The sequence below is a fragment of the Muntiacus reevesi genome, chromosome 6, assembly GCF_963930625.1.
Source record: "Muntiacus reevesi chromosome 6, mMunRee1.1, whole genome shotgun sequence".
NCBI lineage: Eukaryota > Metazoa > Chordata > Mammalia > Artiodactyla > Cervidae > Muntiacus > Muntiacus reevesi.
Window position 1 is genome coordinate 5,030,417 of NC_089254.1, and position 17,540 is coordinate 5,047,956.

At 48.8% G+C, this 17,540-nt stretch overlaps 1 protein-coding gene across 7 annotated transcripts in view; it reads left to right on the top strand.

The window, feature by feature from the left end:
- Nucleotides 1–17,540, top strand: part of GRB10 (growth factor receptor bound protein 10) — a 216,560-nt gene that overhangs the window by 192,048 nt on the left and 6,972 nt on the right. For all 7 annotated transcript variants that reach the window (XM_065939818.1, XM_065939823.1, XM_065939817.1 and 4 more), the window contains 4 exons: nt 6,788–6,865; nt 8,511–8,627; nt 9,440–9,506; nt 9,711–9,798. In XM_065939818.1, the coding sequence (XP_065795890.1) occupies nt 6,788–6,865; nt 8,511–8,627; nt 9,440–9,506; nt 9,711–9,798 (350 nt within the window). The remainder of the gene's footprint in view (nt 1–6,787; nt 6,866–8,510; nt 8,628–9,439; nt 9,507–9,710; nt 9,799–17,540) is intronic.

Sequence of the window (17,540 nt, forward strand, 5' to 3'; positions counted from 1 at the left end):
TTTTGAGCATTACTTTGCAAGAGTGTGAAGTGCAATTGTGTGATAGTTTGAGAGCATTCTTTGGCATTGCCTTTCTTTGGGGTTGGAATTAAAACTGACCTTTTCCAGTCCTGTGGCCACTGCTGAGTTTGCCAAATTTGCTGGCATATTGAGTGCAGCACTTTCACAGCATCATCTTTTAGAATTTGAAATAGCTCAACTAGAATTCCATCACTTCCACTAACTTTGTTCATAGTGATGCTTTCTAAGGCCCACTTGACTTCACATTCCAGGATGTCTGGCTCTTGGTGAGTGATCACACCATCGTGATTATCTGGGTCATGAAGATCTTTTTTGTACAGTTCTTCTGTGTATTCTTGCCACCTCTTCTTAACATCTTCTGTTTCTGTTAGGCCCGTACCATTTCTGTCCTGACAAGCTGGTGTTTAAGCCAAGTGTCCCTCGATAGGGAGCTGGTTCCCTGAGTTAAGGGATTTTCATGCAGAGAGCCCCCATGTGGCCGGAGAAGCAACAGGCTCCTCTCAGGGTTCTGCAGCGGAGAATGTTCCAGGATGTACTATTAGCAATTCAGCAGTACAGTGCAGAAGGATGTATAGAGAGATCACTGCATTTGTGGGGTGAGGGCTGGAGGTGCATGTTCACATTTGCTGGTGTGTAATCGTGAGGCGGCAGGCGAAGGTGGAGGCCACTCACTGGAGCCTGGGGCCTGCGGGGCAGACGGGGCAGAGGTGCAGGGAGGCCTTCAAGGTTTCGTGTTTGAGGGATTTCACTTATGTTTTTCTCTGCAAAAATATAACCTCTTTTGGAAAAAGCAAACAGGAGGTGCAGAAGGAAGTGATACTAAGGCGTCATGTTCCGTGGGTGACAGGCAGTGATGTGGCCCTGCCTCTGACCCGGTCTCACACGTGAGGAGGGTGGGCATCTCTGTGCTGTCCTAGCCAGGTGCAGGGAGGGGGCGGCCGAGCTTGCAGCGGCCGTGATGCCTGGCTGTCATTAGTGCCAACGACACGTTCTGTGTGTGCTGGTACAGTGTGCACGTTCCGGAGCATCCACTGCGGGCCACGCACCACCTCACACCTGCGACCTCACTGCTCACATCTGCAGAGTACAGGTGACGGACCTGAAGCCCATGACATGCCCCACATGGTGCTGGCATGGGGCCGAGCCAGCAGCAGGACCCCAGCCCGCTGGCCCCAGAACTCCACCCCTAACTGGCACTCTCACTGCATCCCTGAGAGTCTCCGGGAAACCGAGATCCATCCAGTTCCAGACGCGAGCCTGTTGTCCCAGCCACATTGCCCCGAGGGAACCACTGAGTTCACATCCCTCAGCGCCGTCCTGCAGGGAGGCAGGCCCTGGCCCCGGTCACTGCAGCAAGGCAGTGGTGGCCGGAGCCTTTCTCAAGTGACAGCAGTGGGGTCATATCCTCCCATCTTGGCTGGTCACACCTTGGGGTTCCTGCCTCTACACAGTGGACACCGTCAGCCTCTGGTGTGAGGCTGTTCATCTTGCTCATTGTGGGGAAGCATAATTGGAAGACAAGGTCCTCCTTGATGACCTCACCCTGCACCCCCACATTGCCTCGAGAACAGGATGTGTTGTGCTCTGGAGACTTGCACCCTTCAAAAGTGCTGGGGAACCTTCCCCAACGCCTTCTGTTCCCCTGGCCCTGCTGCGTCACCAACTTTTTGGACTGTGAGCAGCGGTTTAGTCAGTGGTCAGTCTTGTCTTCTTCACGGGGAGACCAGTCCCTCAGGCTGCAGGGATCTGACCTGGAGAGGCTCGAGGCTCCCTTCACTTTTCCTTGCATCTGCTCTCATGTCCAGGCTCCATCCTGCCTGGCTCCCCCAGATCCTCAGAGCTGGGATGACCTAGTGCTCAGAACATAAGAGATGCTCAGAAAATGTGCATTGAATGAAACTGGCAACTGACCCAAATACCTGTGTCTGGCTTTGGGTGACATTGCAGCAGCAGTTTGAATGGTATAAAAATCCCAGGGTTTTTTTTGAGAGGAAAGCCTTCTTTTGAGTTAACTTAGGACTTTCCCGTTTCTCCTAAGTACCAACCCAGTTACGCCTCCTTTAAAATATATGTGTGTACATATATATAGCTCAAACCTCTTGGGGAGAAAACTGGCTAGTATCTGCTTTTGTTCCTCTACCTTCCTACTACAGTGTTTCCTAAATGACTTCATAGAGATTCTGGGGGCTATGCTGGGAATATGAAAACTATGTTAGTTACCTACCATATCCTTCCTGTGACTCTCTACCTTCTAGGAGCTTCTTAAGCTGCTATTGCAATTCTTCCCCAAGAGGGAGATCTTGCTTCATCAGCACAAGATTCTGTAGGGCAGTGGTCCCCTCTGCTTTTTGGCACCAGAGACCAGTTTTCTGGAAGATAATTTTTCCATGGACTGAGGCGGGGTGGTGTGGTTTCCAGATGATTCAAGCACATTGCATTTATTGTGTACTTTACTTCCGTTATTATTACATTAAAATATATGATGAAATCGTTCTACAACTTACCACAGTGCAGAATCAGTGGAAGCCCTGAGCTTGTTTTCCTGAGCTCAGGCAGTAATGATGGGGAGTGGCTGTAAGTACAGATGAAGCTTCACTCACCTGCCTGCCACTCACCTGCTGCCATGCAGCCCAGACCCTAACAGGCCATGAACCAGCACGTTTGTGACCCAGGGGTTGGGGACCCCTGCTCTCGGGAATCCCCTGGTGGTCCAGTGATTAGGACTCAGCGCTTTCACTGCCAGGGCCCAGATTCAAGTCCTAGTGGGGGACTAAGATCCTGCAAGCCACCCAAGCAGGGCTAAAAAATACATATAATTTTTTTTTTTTTTAATCTGAAGGTCTTAGAGAAGCTTTAAAACAACAACAGCAAAACAAAACAAAAACTGCCACAGAATTCTGTAATGAATTACTTGACGTGGAAAAGGCGGTTAGAGTGGATGCTGGGCACAGAGGCAGCCGAGGTGCCTCCTGCTGGCACAGGCCCCCGGAGCAGAGGTGCTCACAGCGCGTGGAAGCAACGCAAGTGCAGGGGCCGGGAAGTGTCGGGTCGAGGCAAAACATCCCAGCTCTGGCGGTAACACCGGGCTTGCGGCATGCTCACCACATGCCACGCACCGGCTGGAGCTTCATGTTACCCCATTTCATCATCACAAGAACCTGGAGGAAAGTTCAGCCCTCACAGTTTGGTGAGGAGAGAGTGCTAGGAGCTGGGCTGGCCAAGGCTCCGAGTCCCTTGGGGGACTCTTTTAGGAAGCCCAGGGGGGCCTTGGAGAATGGTCAGGTGTGTTCCAGCCTCCCATCTGATGGTGCCACCTGCCAGCACACACAGCCAAGCTCACTGCCTCTTTGGATCCCAGAGTTCAGAACTATGGTTCACAAAAGCCAGTCCTCTGACTACTGAGCATTTGGAGAAACATCTTCTCTAGGGCCAGGCTTCCCTGGTATCTCAGCGGTAAAGAATCTACCTGCCAATGCAGGAGACACAGGTTTGATCCCTGCCCCAGAAATATCCCCTGGAACAGGAAATGACAACCTCCTCCAGCCTGGAGAACCCCATGGAGAGAGGAACCTGGTGGGCTGTAGTTCATGGGGCTCAGAATTGAACACAACTTAGTGACTAAACAACAACTTCTCTAGGGCACAGCAAAACAAAACAAATGGGGACAGTGCAGTCAGCTTTCCACAAAGCTAGTAATATTAATAGCTGTGTTCATGGTGATGACTTTATTCTTTAATCTGAGGTTGTGTAAACTTAGCTAATTTAAACTATAAAACTCTGATTGTCTGATCTACTGTTATATCAACAGTATTTTATAAAATATTGTTGATATGGTGGTAGATCAGCAATTAATTTTTGGTGTGTGTGTGTTTATATTGCCTTATTTGGAAAATTAGTTGCCAGGGCTTAAGACAGTCACGGAGTTTTTCTTTCCCCAAAATCTGATTACTTCATGAAACCTAAAATAATGAAAGTCCCTGATGTAGACCTTCCCTTTTACCTTCTTCCCTGCAAGAGGATCTCTCAAGTCTACTGGTTCCCAAATTTTATTTTTATGTAGCAGAGCCTATTTTCCCTCCTCAGGCAAAATCTTGGATAATTCCTCAATATGTGGAATAGATAAAAAGACTGAATGGATTACATGGCATATCAGGTTATTGCTAAGTGGCAAATAGTCCCTAATCTCAGCAGCTATAAGAGCAAAGATCAATCCTGCTCAGATGTGGCAGGTGGCACAGCCCCATTCTGATCACTGCCGGGGAAGGGAGGCAGAGCCAGGGGTCTCCCATCCACAGAAATGACAGGTATCCATCCCACTCACAGTCGAGGGTCCAGACTGCTCCCCTGGTCTCTCCGAGAAGAGCCAAACCCCTTTCTTGACTCAAAAGCAGAGCCAGAAGCTCTCAGCCGACAGGCCAGTGTCTAGCACGCAGGTGCAGTTTCAATTTTTCTTTAGAAACAGCCACCACTCATAGCATCTCTGCAGCGCATTTCCACCTGGGAACAATTTGAAAGCCTGCCTGCCCCATCCCTCCCTGCCTCTTGCCCACCTGCTGCACTGCATGGTGTGTGAGCAGCCCCAGTTCATGCCTGTGTGAGCTACAAACACATGTCTTTTCTACATGAACAGATGGAAACAGGAATTAAAGTACATGGAAAGCAGAAAGGAAGGAAGAAGTGTAAAACTCAGTCATTTTAAAAATGGGAACAGTGAAGACAGACTTTGCATTTCTACCTACGTTGTACTTTTAAATCAAGATGAAATGGACATTCTTTGCAAAACAGAAAAATCTTAAAATTAACTGGAAAACCCAGAGGGAGAAATTGAACTCCCATTTTTTAAAAAAATGAATTCCTTTAAACTTTGAGAAATATTCAAGCTCTGTGCTGTGTAAACTGTAACAGAACCAGGAATAGCACTGTACACTGAAGTTTTGGTCACCTTCATACATCAGGGCCTGTGCTGTCCTTTCGGATACCAGTCAGATGTGGCCACAGAGATTGCATTTCGTTTTTCCTGAGTCCACATTCTTCTCTCTGGGACCAGAACTCCACTCAGCAGCCATTTGAATATGGGCCTGCTGACAACTAAATCTCTCCATGTTTATTTGGTTTATTTTGACTTTACTTTCATTATTGAAGGAACTTTTCACAGTTGGTCAAGTCCCAGATTAGGGGTTATTTTATCCTGTGCGTCTCCCATCCCATTGTCTTCTAACTCTCATCATGCAGGTTAGAAGAAAGTCCACTCTCCTTCTCATTGCTTCTTTTGAAAATAGCAAGTCTTTCTCTGGTTGCTTTTACATTTTCTCCGTTTCTGTTTTGCATGATGTTCCTGGCTGGTTTTGTTTATTTGTTCCTTTTGTTTTGCTTTTATCCTGCACCTAGATTCTGTAGCTTGGCGTATTTTTATTTGTTTGGAAAATCCTTGGCCATCATCACAAACATACTTCCTTTTCATACTGTTCACGGAGTTCTTGAGACCAGAATACTGATGTGGTTTGCCATTCCCTCCTCTGGTGGACCACGTTTTGTCAGAACTCTTCATTATGATCCATCTATCTTGAGTGACCCTGCACAGCATGCTTCTTAACTTTTCTGAGTTACACAGGCCCCTTCTCCACAACAAGACTGTGATCCAAAGAGATCAAATGAGGTAATCCTAAAAGAAATCAGCCCTGAATATTCATTGGAAGGACTGATGCTGAAGCTCCAATTCTTTGGCCACCCGATGCAAAGAATCAACTCATTAGAAAAGACCATGATGCTGGGAAAGATTGAAGGCAAAAGGAGAAGGCAGTGGCAGGAGATGCAATGGTTATATAGCATCACTAACTCAATGGACATGAGTTTGCATGAACTCCAGGAGATAGTGGAGGATGGGAGCCTGGGAGTCACTAAATTGGACATGACTTAGTGACTGAACTATATCTCCAACATTTCTTTTGATCTGTTCTCTGTCTTCCTGTCTTACTGGGGTGAGATTGTATCTATGGAAGACCTTTTTGTCATGTTCTAAGTATGTTAAGTTTAGAAGTGAGCACATACCACTGGTCCTTGAGCTGGAAATGAGCTGACATCCATGAAGAGCAGTGAAGAGGAAGATGCAGCCCTCTTGAGGCCTGTTTCCTCTTCCTTTTTTCTTTTCTGTGTGATTTGAAGGTGTAATTGAGGAATGCAGGTTGAGACATCAGGAGTGTAGGAGGCTTTGCAGGACACTCAGTGCTTATTGACCGAGGAAATCAAGCCCAAACTGCTGAGCTGGTTGGGCAGGGAGGCTAGTGGTTAGGAAGAGTGCTGGTTTGGAAGCAGGATTGTACATTCAGAACCCAAATCCTTACTTTACTGTGACCTTGAGCAACTTGCTTCACGTGTTTGTGTTGTGTTGTTTGTGAAATCAGGATAAAGTATATATTTCATAAAATGGAAAGGATTAAATAAAAGAGCAGCATAAAGCACTCAGAGCTTTGCCCACAGCAACATTCAGGAAGGCTAACTGTTCTTGCTACGCATTATTATGTTGTCACTTCCTTGACTGCTCCCTGCCCACCCAGCACCCCCAGAGAGAGTGGTAACTGACCGTGGAGTGTTGGTGGTGGCAGACCCCAGATACAGGGCTCTGCTGGGTGTTTATTTTTAAGTCCACCCAGTCGTGGCCATTGTTCTATATGAGTGTGGCTCTTGAGTGCCAGGGGTTTGCCCCGTGTGGGGCTTTGGGGGCTCTGGATGCCCTGGTGACTGACTCTGGCCCTCCTTACCTCTTCAGTATGGGATGCTCCTTTACCAGAACTACAGAATCCCACAGCAGAGGAAGGCCATGCTGTCCTCCTTCTCGACTCCAGTGGTAAGTCAAGCTGCACCTCTGAAGCCACATTCGTCTTCAGCTGCTGCATCAGCATAGGCTGTGGGCATCTTTTCTCAGATGAGGCTGCCCAGAGGAGCCAGAATATCAATATCTCACCAGCATGCATTTCCCAGAAGATGGACTTTGTCATCTCAGCAGTATGACTGCTGGGAGCAGATTCCTCTCTACCCTCTCCCCTTTCCCACATCTCCTTGCAGCGTTGCTTTGGTGAATGGCTCCCACTGAGAGCTGTATTCTAGTGTTTAGAAATGTTGACAGCAGTGCCCATGTCTACTGAGGAGCTGCCTTCACCACCTTTGCTTCTGTCCATTTCAGCCAAGGGGTCCATGGTGCTGTTGACCATGATGCTTGAGTCCTTGCAAAAAGTGAGATTGTAGTGAGTCTTCCTGTCATCTCAGGATGGACTTTATATCCCAGAGGTGCAGAAACACTTCATCCTCCCCAAATATGATCTTAACACATTATTGACTGGGTGATGTATTAACACGTCTTTTGTTATCCAAATGTTTATTGGCCAGGAGTATTAATACATTTTTAGAAAGTGATAGAATTAACATCACTGTGAGAAGTTGTTACATCTTAATATTGATCAAAGGTTCATTATACAGTTTATGATTATTGTTATCACTCAGGTTTTGCTACATTAGGTTTTTGTTGCACCCTGTGTGTATTGTAAATGTGAAAATTTCAAAAATGACACATCAAGAAATTTTGAGTGAAAAATGTTTTGGTGAATTTTATGCAGATATTTTCTCTGATTGTCCAAGTCACATATATGTTAGTGTCTCAGAAGATGGTAGTTCTTCAGAATATAATTCTGATTCAGACGATGTGAATATCAGGCCAACAAAAAGACAGAAAACCTTACTGATTGATTCTGATGCGGAGAGTGAAAATGAAACTCATAGTGCTCGAGAACTTTACAGGGGTAACTACTGAATGTGATAACCTGCAAAGTGTTACTGAAATAACAGAATTAACTTTTTGGCCAGTCAAAATAAAAATCATCACCAACCACAGGTGTTCGTTTCTGCAGAAATCCCCCAGTTGATAATGAGTTAACAATCTCTCAGTGTCCATCCTTCAGAGATGTCAAAGTGCCCACAGAAGGGGTGCCCGTGTTTCTGTGAACTGACACCTGAGAAGGGATTTGGCTGCCGGTGAGGGCTGACTCGCCTGTGATGTTACCATTTCTTTGATGAGTTTTTGTGGGTGTTTTTTTGTAATGGAGGAGAAAGAAAGAATGACTTTATTACTTTGCCAGGCAAAGGGGGACCGCAGCAGGCTAGGTCCTCAAGAACTGTGCCCTCCTTTGATGAGTTTTAATTCACATTAGAGACCCTGTGGACGACGACATGGGTGGACCCAGTGGCCTCAACCAGCAGCTTCCGAATATCTTGAGAGAACTGGAAGGTTTCTTTCCTCTTCTTGAGAAAAACCAAAGCCATTTTTCGTCCAAGGGCCCTTCAGATGCTGAGTGTTCTGTCCGATCCTTGGTGGCAGGGTCCTTGCCCGTCCTTTGCCGCCCCTCCCTGGGTCTGCACAGCTCTCCCACACCGCGGTCCCCACCCGCCGCTCCACTTGCTTCCCTGCATCGTAAGAATCCATGGCCTCTCCTTTGCAGCGCAGCGTCTCTGAGAATTCCCTTGTGGCAATGGATTTCTCTGGGCAAACGGGAAGAGTAATCGAGAATCCAGCTGAGGCCCAGAGCGCAGCCCTGGAAGAAGGCCACGCCTGGAGGGTAAGACTGTGGCCCCGGTCCCATCCCTGGTCTGCCCCAGAGAAATAGCTCTGTGCTGGCGGCAGGGATGCGGAGCCAGGGAGGGGGCGCGGCTCTGAGTTCTCACCTGAGGGAGGCTGTGGCTAGCCTGGGCTCCTCCACGCCCGGCACTCGGCCACCCCTCCGGGCAGTCTCGGGGCTCCCTGGAAGGAGGGGCAGGAGCAGAGCCCTGAGGCCTCTTCGCCCACATCCCTGTCCCTGCTGACGTGTCGTCAGGGCCCCGGGGAGAGCGCCAGGCCAGTCGTTTCCATCGTGGCTCAACCGCCGACCAGCTTCCCAGCCTCGAACAGTCTCTACCCTGAGACTCAAGTTCCTAATCTCCAGATGGAAGAATTTCACCCAACTTCCAAGCCTTTCTGAGCTTTCCAGGCAACTCTGACTGAGAAAGCCTCCCCATCCTTCAGCTTCAGTGTTCGGAAAAGGAGAATGTCCCCAAAGCTACAGGCCTGACTTCCCTGGTTTTCTCCTGAGGGGTATCGGGAAGCGCACTGCGAGTCTCTGCGCACAGACACAGCCCGGCTTCAGCACTGGGATCGTTAGCAATACACCGGGGTGGGGCGCTTCTGGTTTTGCTTTTAACAGCTGCGACCCATAAGCTGTCTGCCCTCCTGGTCACACGGGAGGGGTCCTTGTGACCACACGGGACCGAGGCGGCAGTTCCTCCGCCATCAAGGGTCGTGCACCCGGCCAGCTTCCTGCCCCCGTGTGTCCCAGGTGGCGCGGTGATTGTGTTTGCGGCTCCGTTGGCGCTGACGCGGGGATTTCTTTTGCAGAAACGAAGCACGCGGATGAATATCCTAGGTAGCCAAAGCCCCCTCCACCCTTCCGCCCTCAGTACAGGTAAACACGGCATGTTGGCTTGGTATTGTTGTACGTAAATAACGTAAAAGCACTCCCCGCCCTCCCCGGCCTCACGGCGGGCCTGGGGTGCAGCGCACGAAAGCCGGGACCACAGGAGTCGGGGCCCCATGTGACCTGAGCGCGCTTGGCAAGGCGGCCGCCGTGCGCGGAGCCGGGGCTGCCCTCCTTCTCTGGTCCCCACAGTGATTCACAGGACGCAGCACTGGTTCCACGGCAGGATCTCCAGGGAGGAGTCGCACCGGATCATTAGACAGCAGGGACTCGTGGACGGGTAAGGGACGCGGCCCGGGCGGGGGCCTGCAGGGCCCAGCTGCTCAGAGCGTGCTGCCGTGCATGCGTGCATGTGTGTGTGAGCGTGTGTGCGTGCATGTGTGTGTGTGTGCGTGTCTCTGTGTGTGCGTGTGTGCGCACGTGCGTGTGTGTGCATGTGTGCGAGTGTGTGTGCCTGCGTGTGTGTGTGTGAGTGTGTGCGTGCGCGCACGTGTGTGTGCATGCGTGCGTGTGTGCGAACGTGTGTGTGCGTGTGTGCACGCGTGTGTGTGTGCGTGTGTTTGCGTGCGTGCGTGTGTTTGCGTGTGTATGAGTGTGTCCATGTGTGTGCGTGTGCGTGTGTGTGTGTGCATGTGTGTGTGTGTCTGTGCGTGCGTGTGTGAGTGGGGGGGGCGAGGGTGGTGCGGCAGCCTCGTTTTAAATCGGAGCAATGTGCTCAGGAGTATGAAGCTAGTGCAGGGTTTGCACGGCTAGGAAGTGGACAGAATGGCAGTCCATTTGTCCAGACCCCATAATCCTCCTCCACCTGTTTGATGCAATTGGAACAGCCAAAGAACACACTCTAATTAATAAGGCAATAAGCAAATGGAACACTGTCTTTTTGCCTCCACCTTTTACTTTATACATTATGTCCTTTGACTTTTGCCCCAATCAGTCCAAACCTCAGTGGCTTAAAGCAGCACAGCTGTGTCAGTATTCACAGTTGGGGCAGGCTGGGTGGCTAGTCGCACTGGGGCCTGATGTGCTGGGGCCAGGATGGCTGCACTTAGTGGTCAGTGGCCAGCGCTGCTGTGGATGGGTGATGAGGCGGCTGGGTGCAGGCCTCTGGCATGCTAGCCTGGCTCCATGCACTTTGTGGCCATCCTGGGCGTCCTGGGGGTAAGAGGTCAAACCCCAGTGCACAAACACTTCTGAAGCTGACACCTGCTTGGACAAGGCAAGCCACGTGGCCAGGCTCAGCATCAAGGGAATGCAGGGATCTGCCTAGAGTGGGGCTACAGATGCATGAGGGCCCAGGGGAGTGGTCCCTGCCGAGCTCAGCCAGAATTCTGTCTCCATGCCCCAAAAAAGAGGCCCTGAGAAGCTGGTTGGAGGCCTTGGTCCATCCTCGTCAGAGCTGCTTCTCACTGAGTCTACTTAAAAAACAGATCCTCAGAAGCTGCTCAACTCAGAACACACCTTTTGTTGTTTAAATCCTTCATCTTTAAAAAGTTTTATTATGGACATCTGAGAATTCACCCGAGAGAGGAGAGTATAACAAATCACATCCGCCTCTTGCCCAGCTTCAGAACTTGCTCACCTGAGCCTGTCTCTTCCCCTTCCTACATCTTTATTATTTTTTTTCCTCCTCCTTCTTCCAACTTTTCCGACTTTTCTTCCTTCTTCTTCTGGAGTCTTTTAAAGGAAATCCCAGACACTCAGAATTTTTACCAGTAACTTGCAGTGAGTGTCTCTATGTCTTTCGACACAACCACAATATCATCATTGCACTTAAGATAAACAGGAATTTCTTAGTGTCCTCAGAAGTGCTGTCATGTTCATGCACAAAGCCCTTTAATGTACTTGGTCTAAATGGGGAGCCATCCATGGCATCTGGTTGCTGTGTCTCTGAGTCTCCCTAAATAGAACAGGTCTCCCGCCACTGCATTTTCTTTCCCCTTTTTTTCCCTTGTCTCCACATTGTTGAAGAAGGAGGTCACTGGCTAATTGTGTATTTGTGGTTTCTTTGACTGTGTTCCTCTGTCTCCCTGGTTTCTTGTGAAGTGTGGGCAGAGGCTCCTTCTGGGACAAAGCTGCGGTCGCTGTGTGTCTGCACTCCTTGCCCCAAGTTGTCCTGCTCCCTGATCCTGGGCTGGGCAGGGGTCTGTACTGTCAGCCCGGGCCCGCACCCCCACCTTGCCCCAAGTTGTCCTGCTCCCTGATCCTGGGCTGGGCAGGGGTGTCTATTGTCAGCCTGGCCCTCCACCCCCACCCCAACCCAGCTCCCAGCCCCCAGGGTCATCGTCTTATTAGAGGTTACAAAATCGTCATTTTCTAATTCTGTTATTCCTTCATAGCCCCTTCCATGAAACCTTTTCCCCCGTCACATATTTGCATTTCTGGGAGAGGTAACTAAGTGCTTGATTTTTTTTTTAACATGTCCATTTATTTACTTTGGCTGTGTGTGTGGCTCTTTGTTGCTGGGGTGGGCTTTCCCCAGCGGCGAGCAGGGGCTGTTCTCCAGCTGCGGTGCGCTGGCGGCTCATCGCAGGGGCTTCTCTGGTTGGGAGCACAGGCTCTAGGGCACGCGGCTCGGTAGCTGTGGGACAAGGGCTTAATTGCTCTGCAGCATGTGGGATCTTCCCAGACCAGGGACCGTATCCATGCCCCCTGCTTTGCAAGGCAGACCTTCAACCACTGGGCCACCAGGGCAGCCTGGTTTTCCCCTTTTATTTGTCATTTTCTTTTTTTCTTTTGGGGGGTATATAATTGCTTTAGAGAATTGTGTTAGTTTGTGCTGCACGATGATGTGAGTAAGCTATTTATGTACATATATCCTACCCTCTTGGATCTCCTCCCGTCCCCATCCCACCCCGCTAGATCATCACAGAGCAGTGTCCATTCCCAGGGTCATCATTTGGTATCCTGCCATCTTCCAAGGCTGACAAATGAGGTGTGGTATTTTGTATTTTAACTCTGGTGATGAGCTTGATGCTGTGTGTTCGACTTCTTTCAATCCAAGCTTAATGTTCTTGATTTTCTGGATGCTTGCTTTTGGGCTCGTGGGGTGTGCCTCTCTTAAGTTGGTTCCTGAGTTCTTTTGATTCAAAACTAATAGGGTTTGTTTTCTAACTGTGACACATTCTCTCAGATGCCCTAACTTTTTGGAATGGAAAATGGTGTCTAGAAACCAAATCCCTAGGTCTTTTCCATGGACAAAGCTAGTACATACGCTTTTTAAACTGAAAAAGATTACAGGTTCACATTGATTTTCTAGTTCAGTCATCTCAGTTGTGTCCGACTCTGCGACCCCATGGACCGCAGCACACCAGGCCTTCCTGTCCTTCACTATCTCTTGGAGCTTGCTCAAACTCATGTCCATTGAATTGGTGATGCCATCCAACCGTCTCACGCTCTGTTGTCCCCTTCTCCTGCCTTCAGTCTTTCCCAGCATCAGGGTCTTTTCTAAGGAGTCAGCTCTTCACATCAGGTGGCCAAAGTTTTGAAGCTTTCAGCATCAGTCCTTCCAATGAATGTTCAGAATTGATTTCCTTTTGGATTGACTGATTTGATCTCCTTGCAGTCCAAGGGACTCTCAAGAGTCTTCTCCAACAACATGGTTCAAAAGCATCAATTCTTCGGTGCTCAGCCTTCTTTATGGTCCAAGTCTCACATCCATACATGACTACTGGAAAAACATAGCTTTGACAACTCAGACCTTTATCAGCAAAGTTATATCTCTGCTTTTTAATATGCTGTCGAGGTTGGTCATAGATTTTCTTCCAAGGAGCAAGTATCTTTTAATTTCATGGCTGCAGTCACCATCTGCACTGATTTTGGAGCCTGAAAAAATAAAGTCAGCCACTGTTTCCACTGTTTCCCCATCTATTTGCCATGAAGTGATGGGACTGGATGCCATGATCTTAGTTTTCTGAATGTTGAGCTTTTACCTAACTTTTTCACTCTCCTCTTTCACTTTCATCAAGAGGCTCTTTAGATCCTCTTCACTTTCTGCCACAAGGGTGATGTCATCTGCATATCTGAGGTTATTGATATTTCTCCCAGCAATCTTGATTCCAGCTTGTGCTTCCTCTAGCCTGGTATTTCACATGATGTACTCTGCATATAAGTTAAAAAAACAGGGTGACAATACGAAGCCTTGATGTCCTCCTTTCCCAATTTGGAACCAGTCCATTGTTCCATGTCTGGTTCTAACTGTTGCTTCTTGACCTGCATACGGGTTTCTCAGGAGGTAGGTGGGGTGGTCTGGTAGTCCAATCTCTTGAAGAATTTTCCACAGTTTGTTGTGATCCACACTTCAAAGGTTTTAGCATAAGTCAATGAAGCAGAAGTAGATATTTTTCTGGAATTCTCTTTTTCAGTTTAAAAAGCCTATGTCCTAACTTACATAGATTACAGTTTAAAAAGCCTATGTCCTAGCTTAAATAGATTACAGGTCCACATTGATATCCCAGTTCCAATGGAAAGCTATAGGATTTCTACATCTTAGACTTTATTGTATCTCTCTTTTCTTCCTCTGAAAAATCTAATGTCATTAGCTACTTGCTTTAGCTCACTCTGTATTTGTGAGCTGTATCCCATATCACACCATAAAAATATTCATAATATTACTTCAGTAAGATTACTAAATTCACACTTCTTTATAACCCTTTTATCCTTAAGGAACATTCCAGGCAGGACCACGTTAAAATACTAGCCTTAAGGTAATTCTCTGTGGTTCCACCACCAAACTGCCATGTCTCAGGTTCCTTCCTCATTTTTGATTATTAGTTAAATGGATCTGATTTCTTTTCTCTTCCATTTAATGCTGCTTTTAAAACTATTTGAAACATTGCCTTGATTCCAAAGTCAAAAATCTAAAAAAAGGCACTTTGCCTGGTGACTTGACTCTTCTCCCCAACTCCACCGTTGGTAAACATTTTCATCAGCATTTCTTTATCCTTCCGTTGTTTCCTTTTTCAAATATAAGCAAAACACATTTATGTTTGTAATCTGCCTCTCCTTAACAAGGGTGTGTGCCGTCCATGGAGGAGCAAGCCTGAGCTGAGCTGCATCCTGAGGAGGCTGGGAAGGAGGGCCGCCTCCTGGTCCCCTGCTGTATTCGCTTTCACACATTGTTCCAGCTTCATTTTTACAAGCCTCTGTTGTGGCGCACTGTGCCCCATCTTCTGTTTCTGCTCGTGAGTTCGTAGACAGGGAGTGTTGAGCAGTGAATATTGTAAAACATGCCCGGTTCTCCTCCCCGGTGTTGCCTGAGAGCCACCTGTGGGTCCCTTGTCCAGGAGGCTGTCTCTTGCTGTATGTGTAAGGACCAGCTTCACTTCTAATCCTTTCTGTGATGCTGAACTGTTGATGTCTCTTTTGCCGGATTTTTCTCTATACACTTTTTACAAACATTTTTTTCCAGGTTGTTCTTTGTGTTTGTGACTTAGCTGAGGGGGGTTTGTTTTGATTTTTGGTTTGGTTGTACAGTTTTTCTAAATATGGTCACATTTATCTTTTCTGTCCTTCAGCCTGTATCTTTCTAGATTTTTGAGCCCTAGTCATACAAGTTTTCTCCACTCCTCAATCATAAAGGAGTTTGTTCATGTTATAGTCTAGAACTTGTATTATTGATTACACTCCCTTCCTTTTTTTCATGATTATTTCTTCCATTTCTGTTTACTCATTTTTGTTTGCATGTTTAGATCCCAAGTACATTCAGAATTTATTTATCCTAGTTCTCAGTGTAAAGATGGATCTGATTTTTTTCCCATGTGGGTGTACAGTTGTTCCAGACAGCTTTTCTGAAATGTCACTTGATCATAGAACAGTCCTTTTACAGCCTTAGAAGTGGCCCATCCTGACTACAGACTAGATGCTTCTCCTCTGAACTTTCTGCCTAAGAGAGAAAAGCCTACCCTCCTCTCTTAGTGATGGTTGCGTGTAGGTTTGTGTGTTTTCCAGGGGCTTCAAGGATAGGATGCTTACCTGTTGCAGCCCTAAACCCCAACCAAACTAAGCCCCCAAATGTTCTCATGGGGCCCCATTTACTGTTTCGTATGTGGGGTTCATTTTCAGAAGTCAAGTGGTTTTCCTTGCCAAGTGACATCTTACTGTAACCCAAGCCAGGTTCAGCCACTCGTCACTCATAAACCAGTAATTCAAGAGACAAGTGTGAGTAGAAAGGAAAGGTTCCTTAATCAGAAAAGCCAGCAACCTGGGGAGAAGGTGAACTCATGTCCTGAGGCCAACTCTGAAGATTCTGCTCAGCAATGACAGATTTTAAAGGCAAACAGGGCAACGGGGCAGGGGCGGGGGGTGGGGGTTGAGGGTCTCAGTGCATCATGAAGGCAGGAGGTTAGATTCACACCATTCTCCGCTGAGTGCAGACTGGATGACTCGAAATGTCATCTTGCCCACATGGACTGCCTGCAGGATTGCTTAGGGAGGCCGTTTTGGGTAGAGAGGTAGCCATTCTTTAACTGCTTAATTCCCCTTTTTATTTGTACTTCTTTTTACTGTATTTAGGAAAAGAATCAGCAGGTTAGACAAGGCATAACTCGTTCGGGAGAGAATAGGTCAGGAGTTAATTTCAATTGCCTAGTGATTCATCCCTATAATTAGGTTCTTTTAAGGTTAGAGGGAGACAGAAATGGGCAGACAGGAAAGAGCTGCTCTCAGCACTGCCAGAGAAGTGCCGGCTCCACGGGAGGCATCACTGGGTACCGTGCATCCTTACTGGGGCCCAGGGCGGTGATGGTGGCACCCGCATCCCTGAGAGGCTGACAGGCCGGCCCACTTTGCATTAAAAGGAGCGGTCCTAGGGTGGAGAAGTCCCGGGGTGGGGAGGGCCAGCATGCTGGGCCCACAGCACTGTGTCGGCTCATTTTTTTTTTTAAACCCCATTTGTCTTGCAATTCAACTTTTTCTGGAGCCGAGCCCCAGTTGGCAAGGTTCCCTCTGTCCAGCCTTGGTGAGGAGTGAGGACACCTTTCAGCTGTCCTCCCACCCCCAGTGGCTGTGTTCCTCTCTATCCTTCCCCGGGTCTGAGTTGCCTCTAAGGTTGTTTGTTAGATCCTTCAATCCCAGCCTCCGGCTGCTGGCGCTCTAGCAAAAACCGAAGGCAGGATTTGGGGACCCATTCAGGTGTCATCACAGTGGTATACATCATCCACTCACTCCCGTGTTTAGGGAGGAAATGTGCTTGGAAAGCGAGGTGAATTAAATAATCAATGCCAAATCGTCATGAATCCCTGCAGAGGTAATGGAGGAAGCCAATTTAGAGTCTGACAACAAACCACCCTGAAAGGCAGGCCAGGATGACAGGTGTTATAAAACACTGCTGCCGAGACCTTCAGCCTCAATCACGGATGACATAGGGGGTGCAAAGAGACAGCGGAGCCTGTAGTCAACCCAGAGGGGCCTCTGAAGCCACCTGGATGCAGGCCCCACCCCACGCCCTACCCCACGGGTGACCTGTGTACGCACGGGACCTGAGCCTGTACACACATGTGCGTGTGCATCTGCACTCACACCCCCAGCCCTGCAGAGCCCAGCGCTGCCTGGCTGCCTCCTTCCTGCCCCTCTTGCCGCCTGCAGCCCGTGCCAGAGCCCAAGATGGAAGGAGCTTTCCCAGGGGCCGGTCCTGCTCTGCAGGTCCCGCTGTGGCTCAGCCCGGGGCTCATGCTGGGACTTGCAGCCTGCAAGGCTCTGTCCTGCCCCTGCCGTGTCCACACTGGGGTCCACACCACTGCCCCCTTGCCATCTACAGCCCTGGCCTCTGTGCCTTTCGTGAGCTGGTCCCTCTGTCTCCGCTCCAGGCCCCTCCACTGGGCAGAAGGCCGTGACTCTGCTGAGACTTGTGTTCTCTACGGCTCTCCCCACAGGCAGAGTGGGGCGCTCTCAGGGCTGCCACGGCACCCTCAGCAGAGTGTAGCGTCCTCGCCAGCCACGGAGGAGCCCCTGCACACTTGCTCCAGCTGTGCCCGGGCTCCCCTGTGATTGCTGCTGGTGGTGTGGCCTCGGGGAGTTTGCCTCACT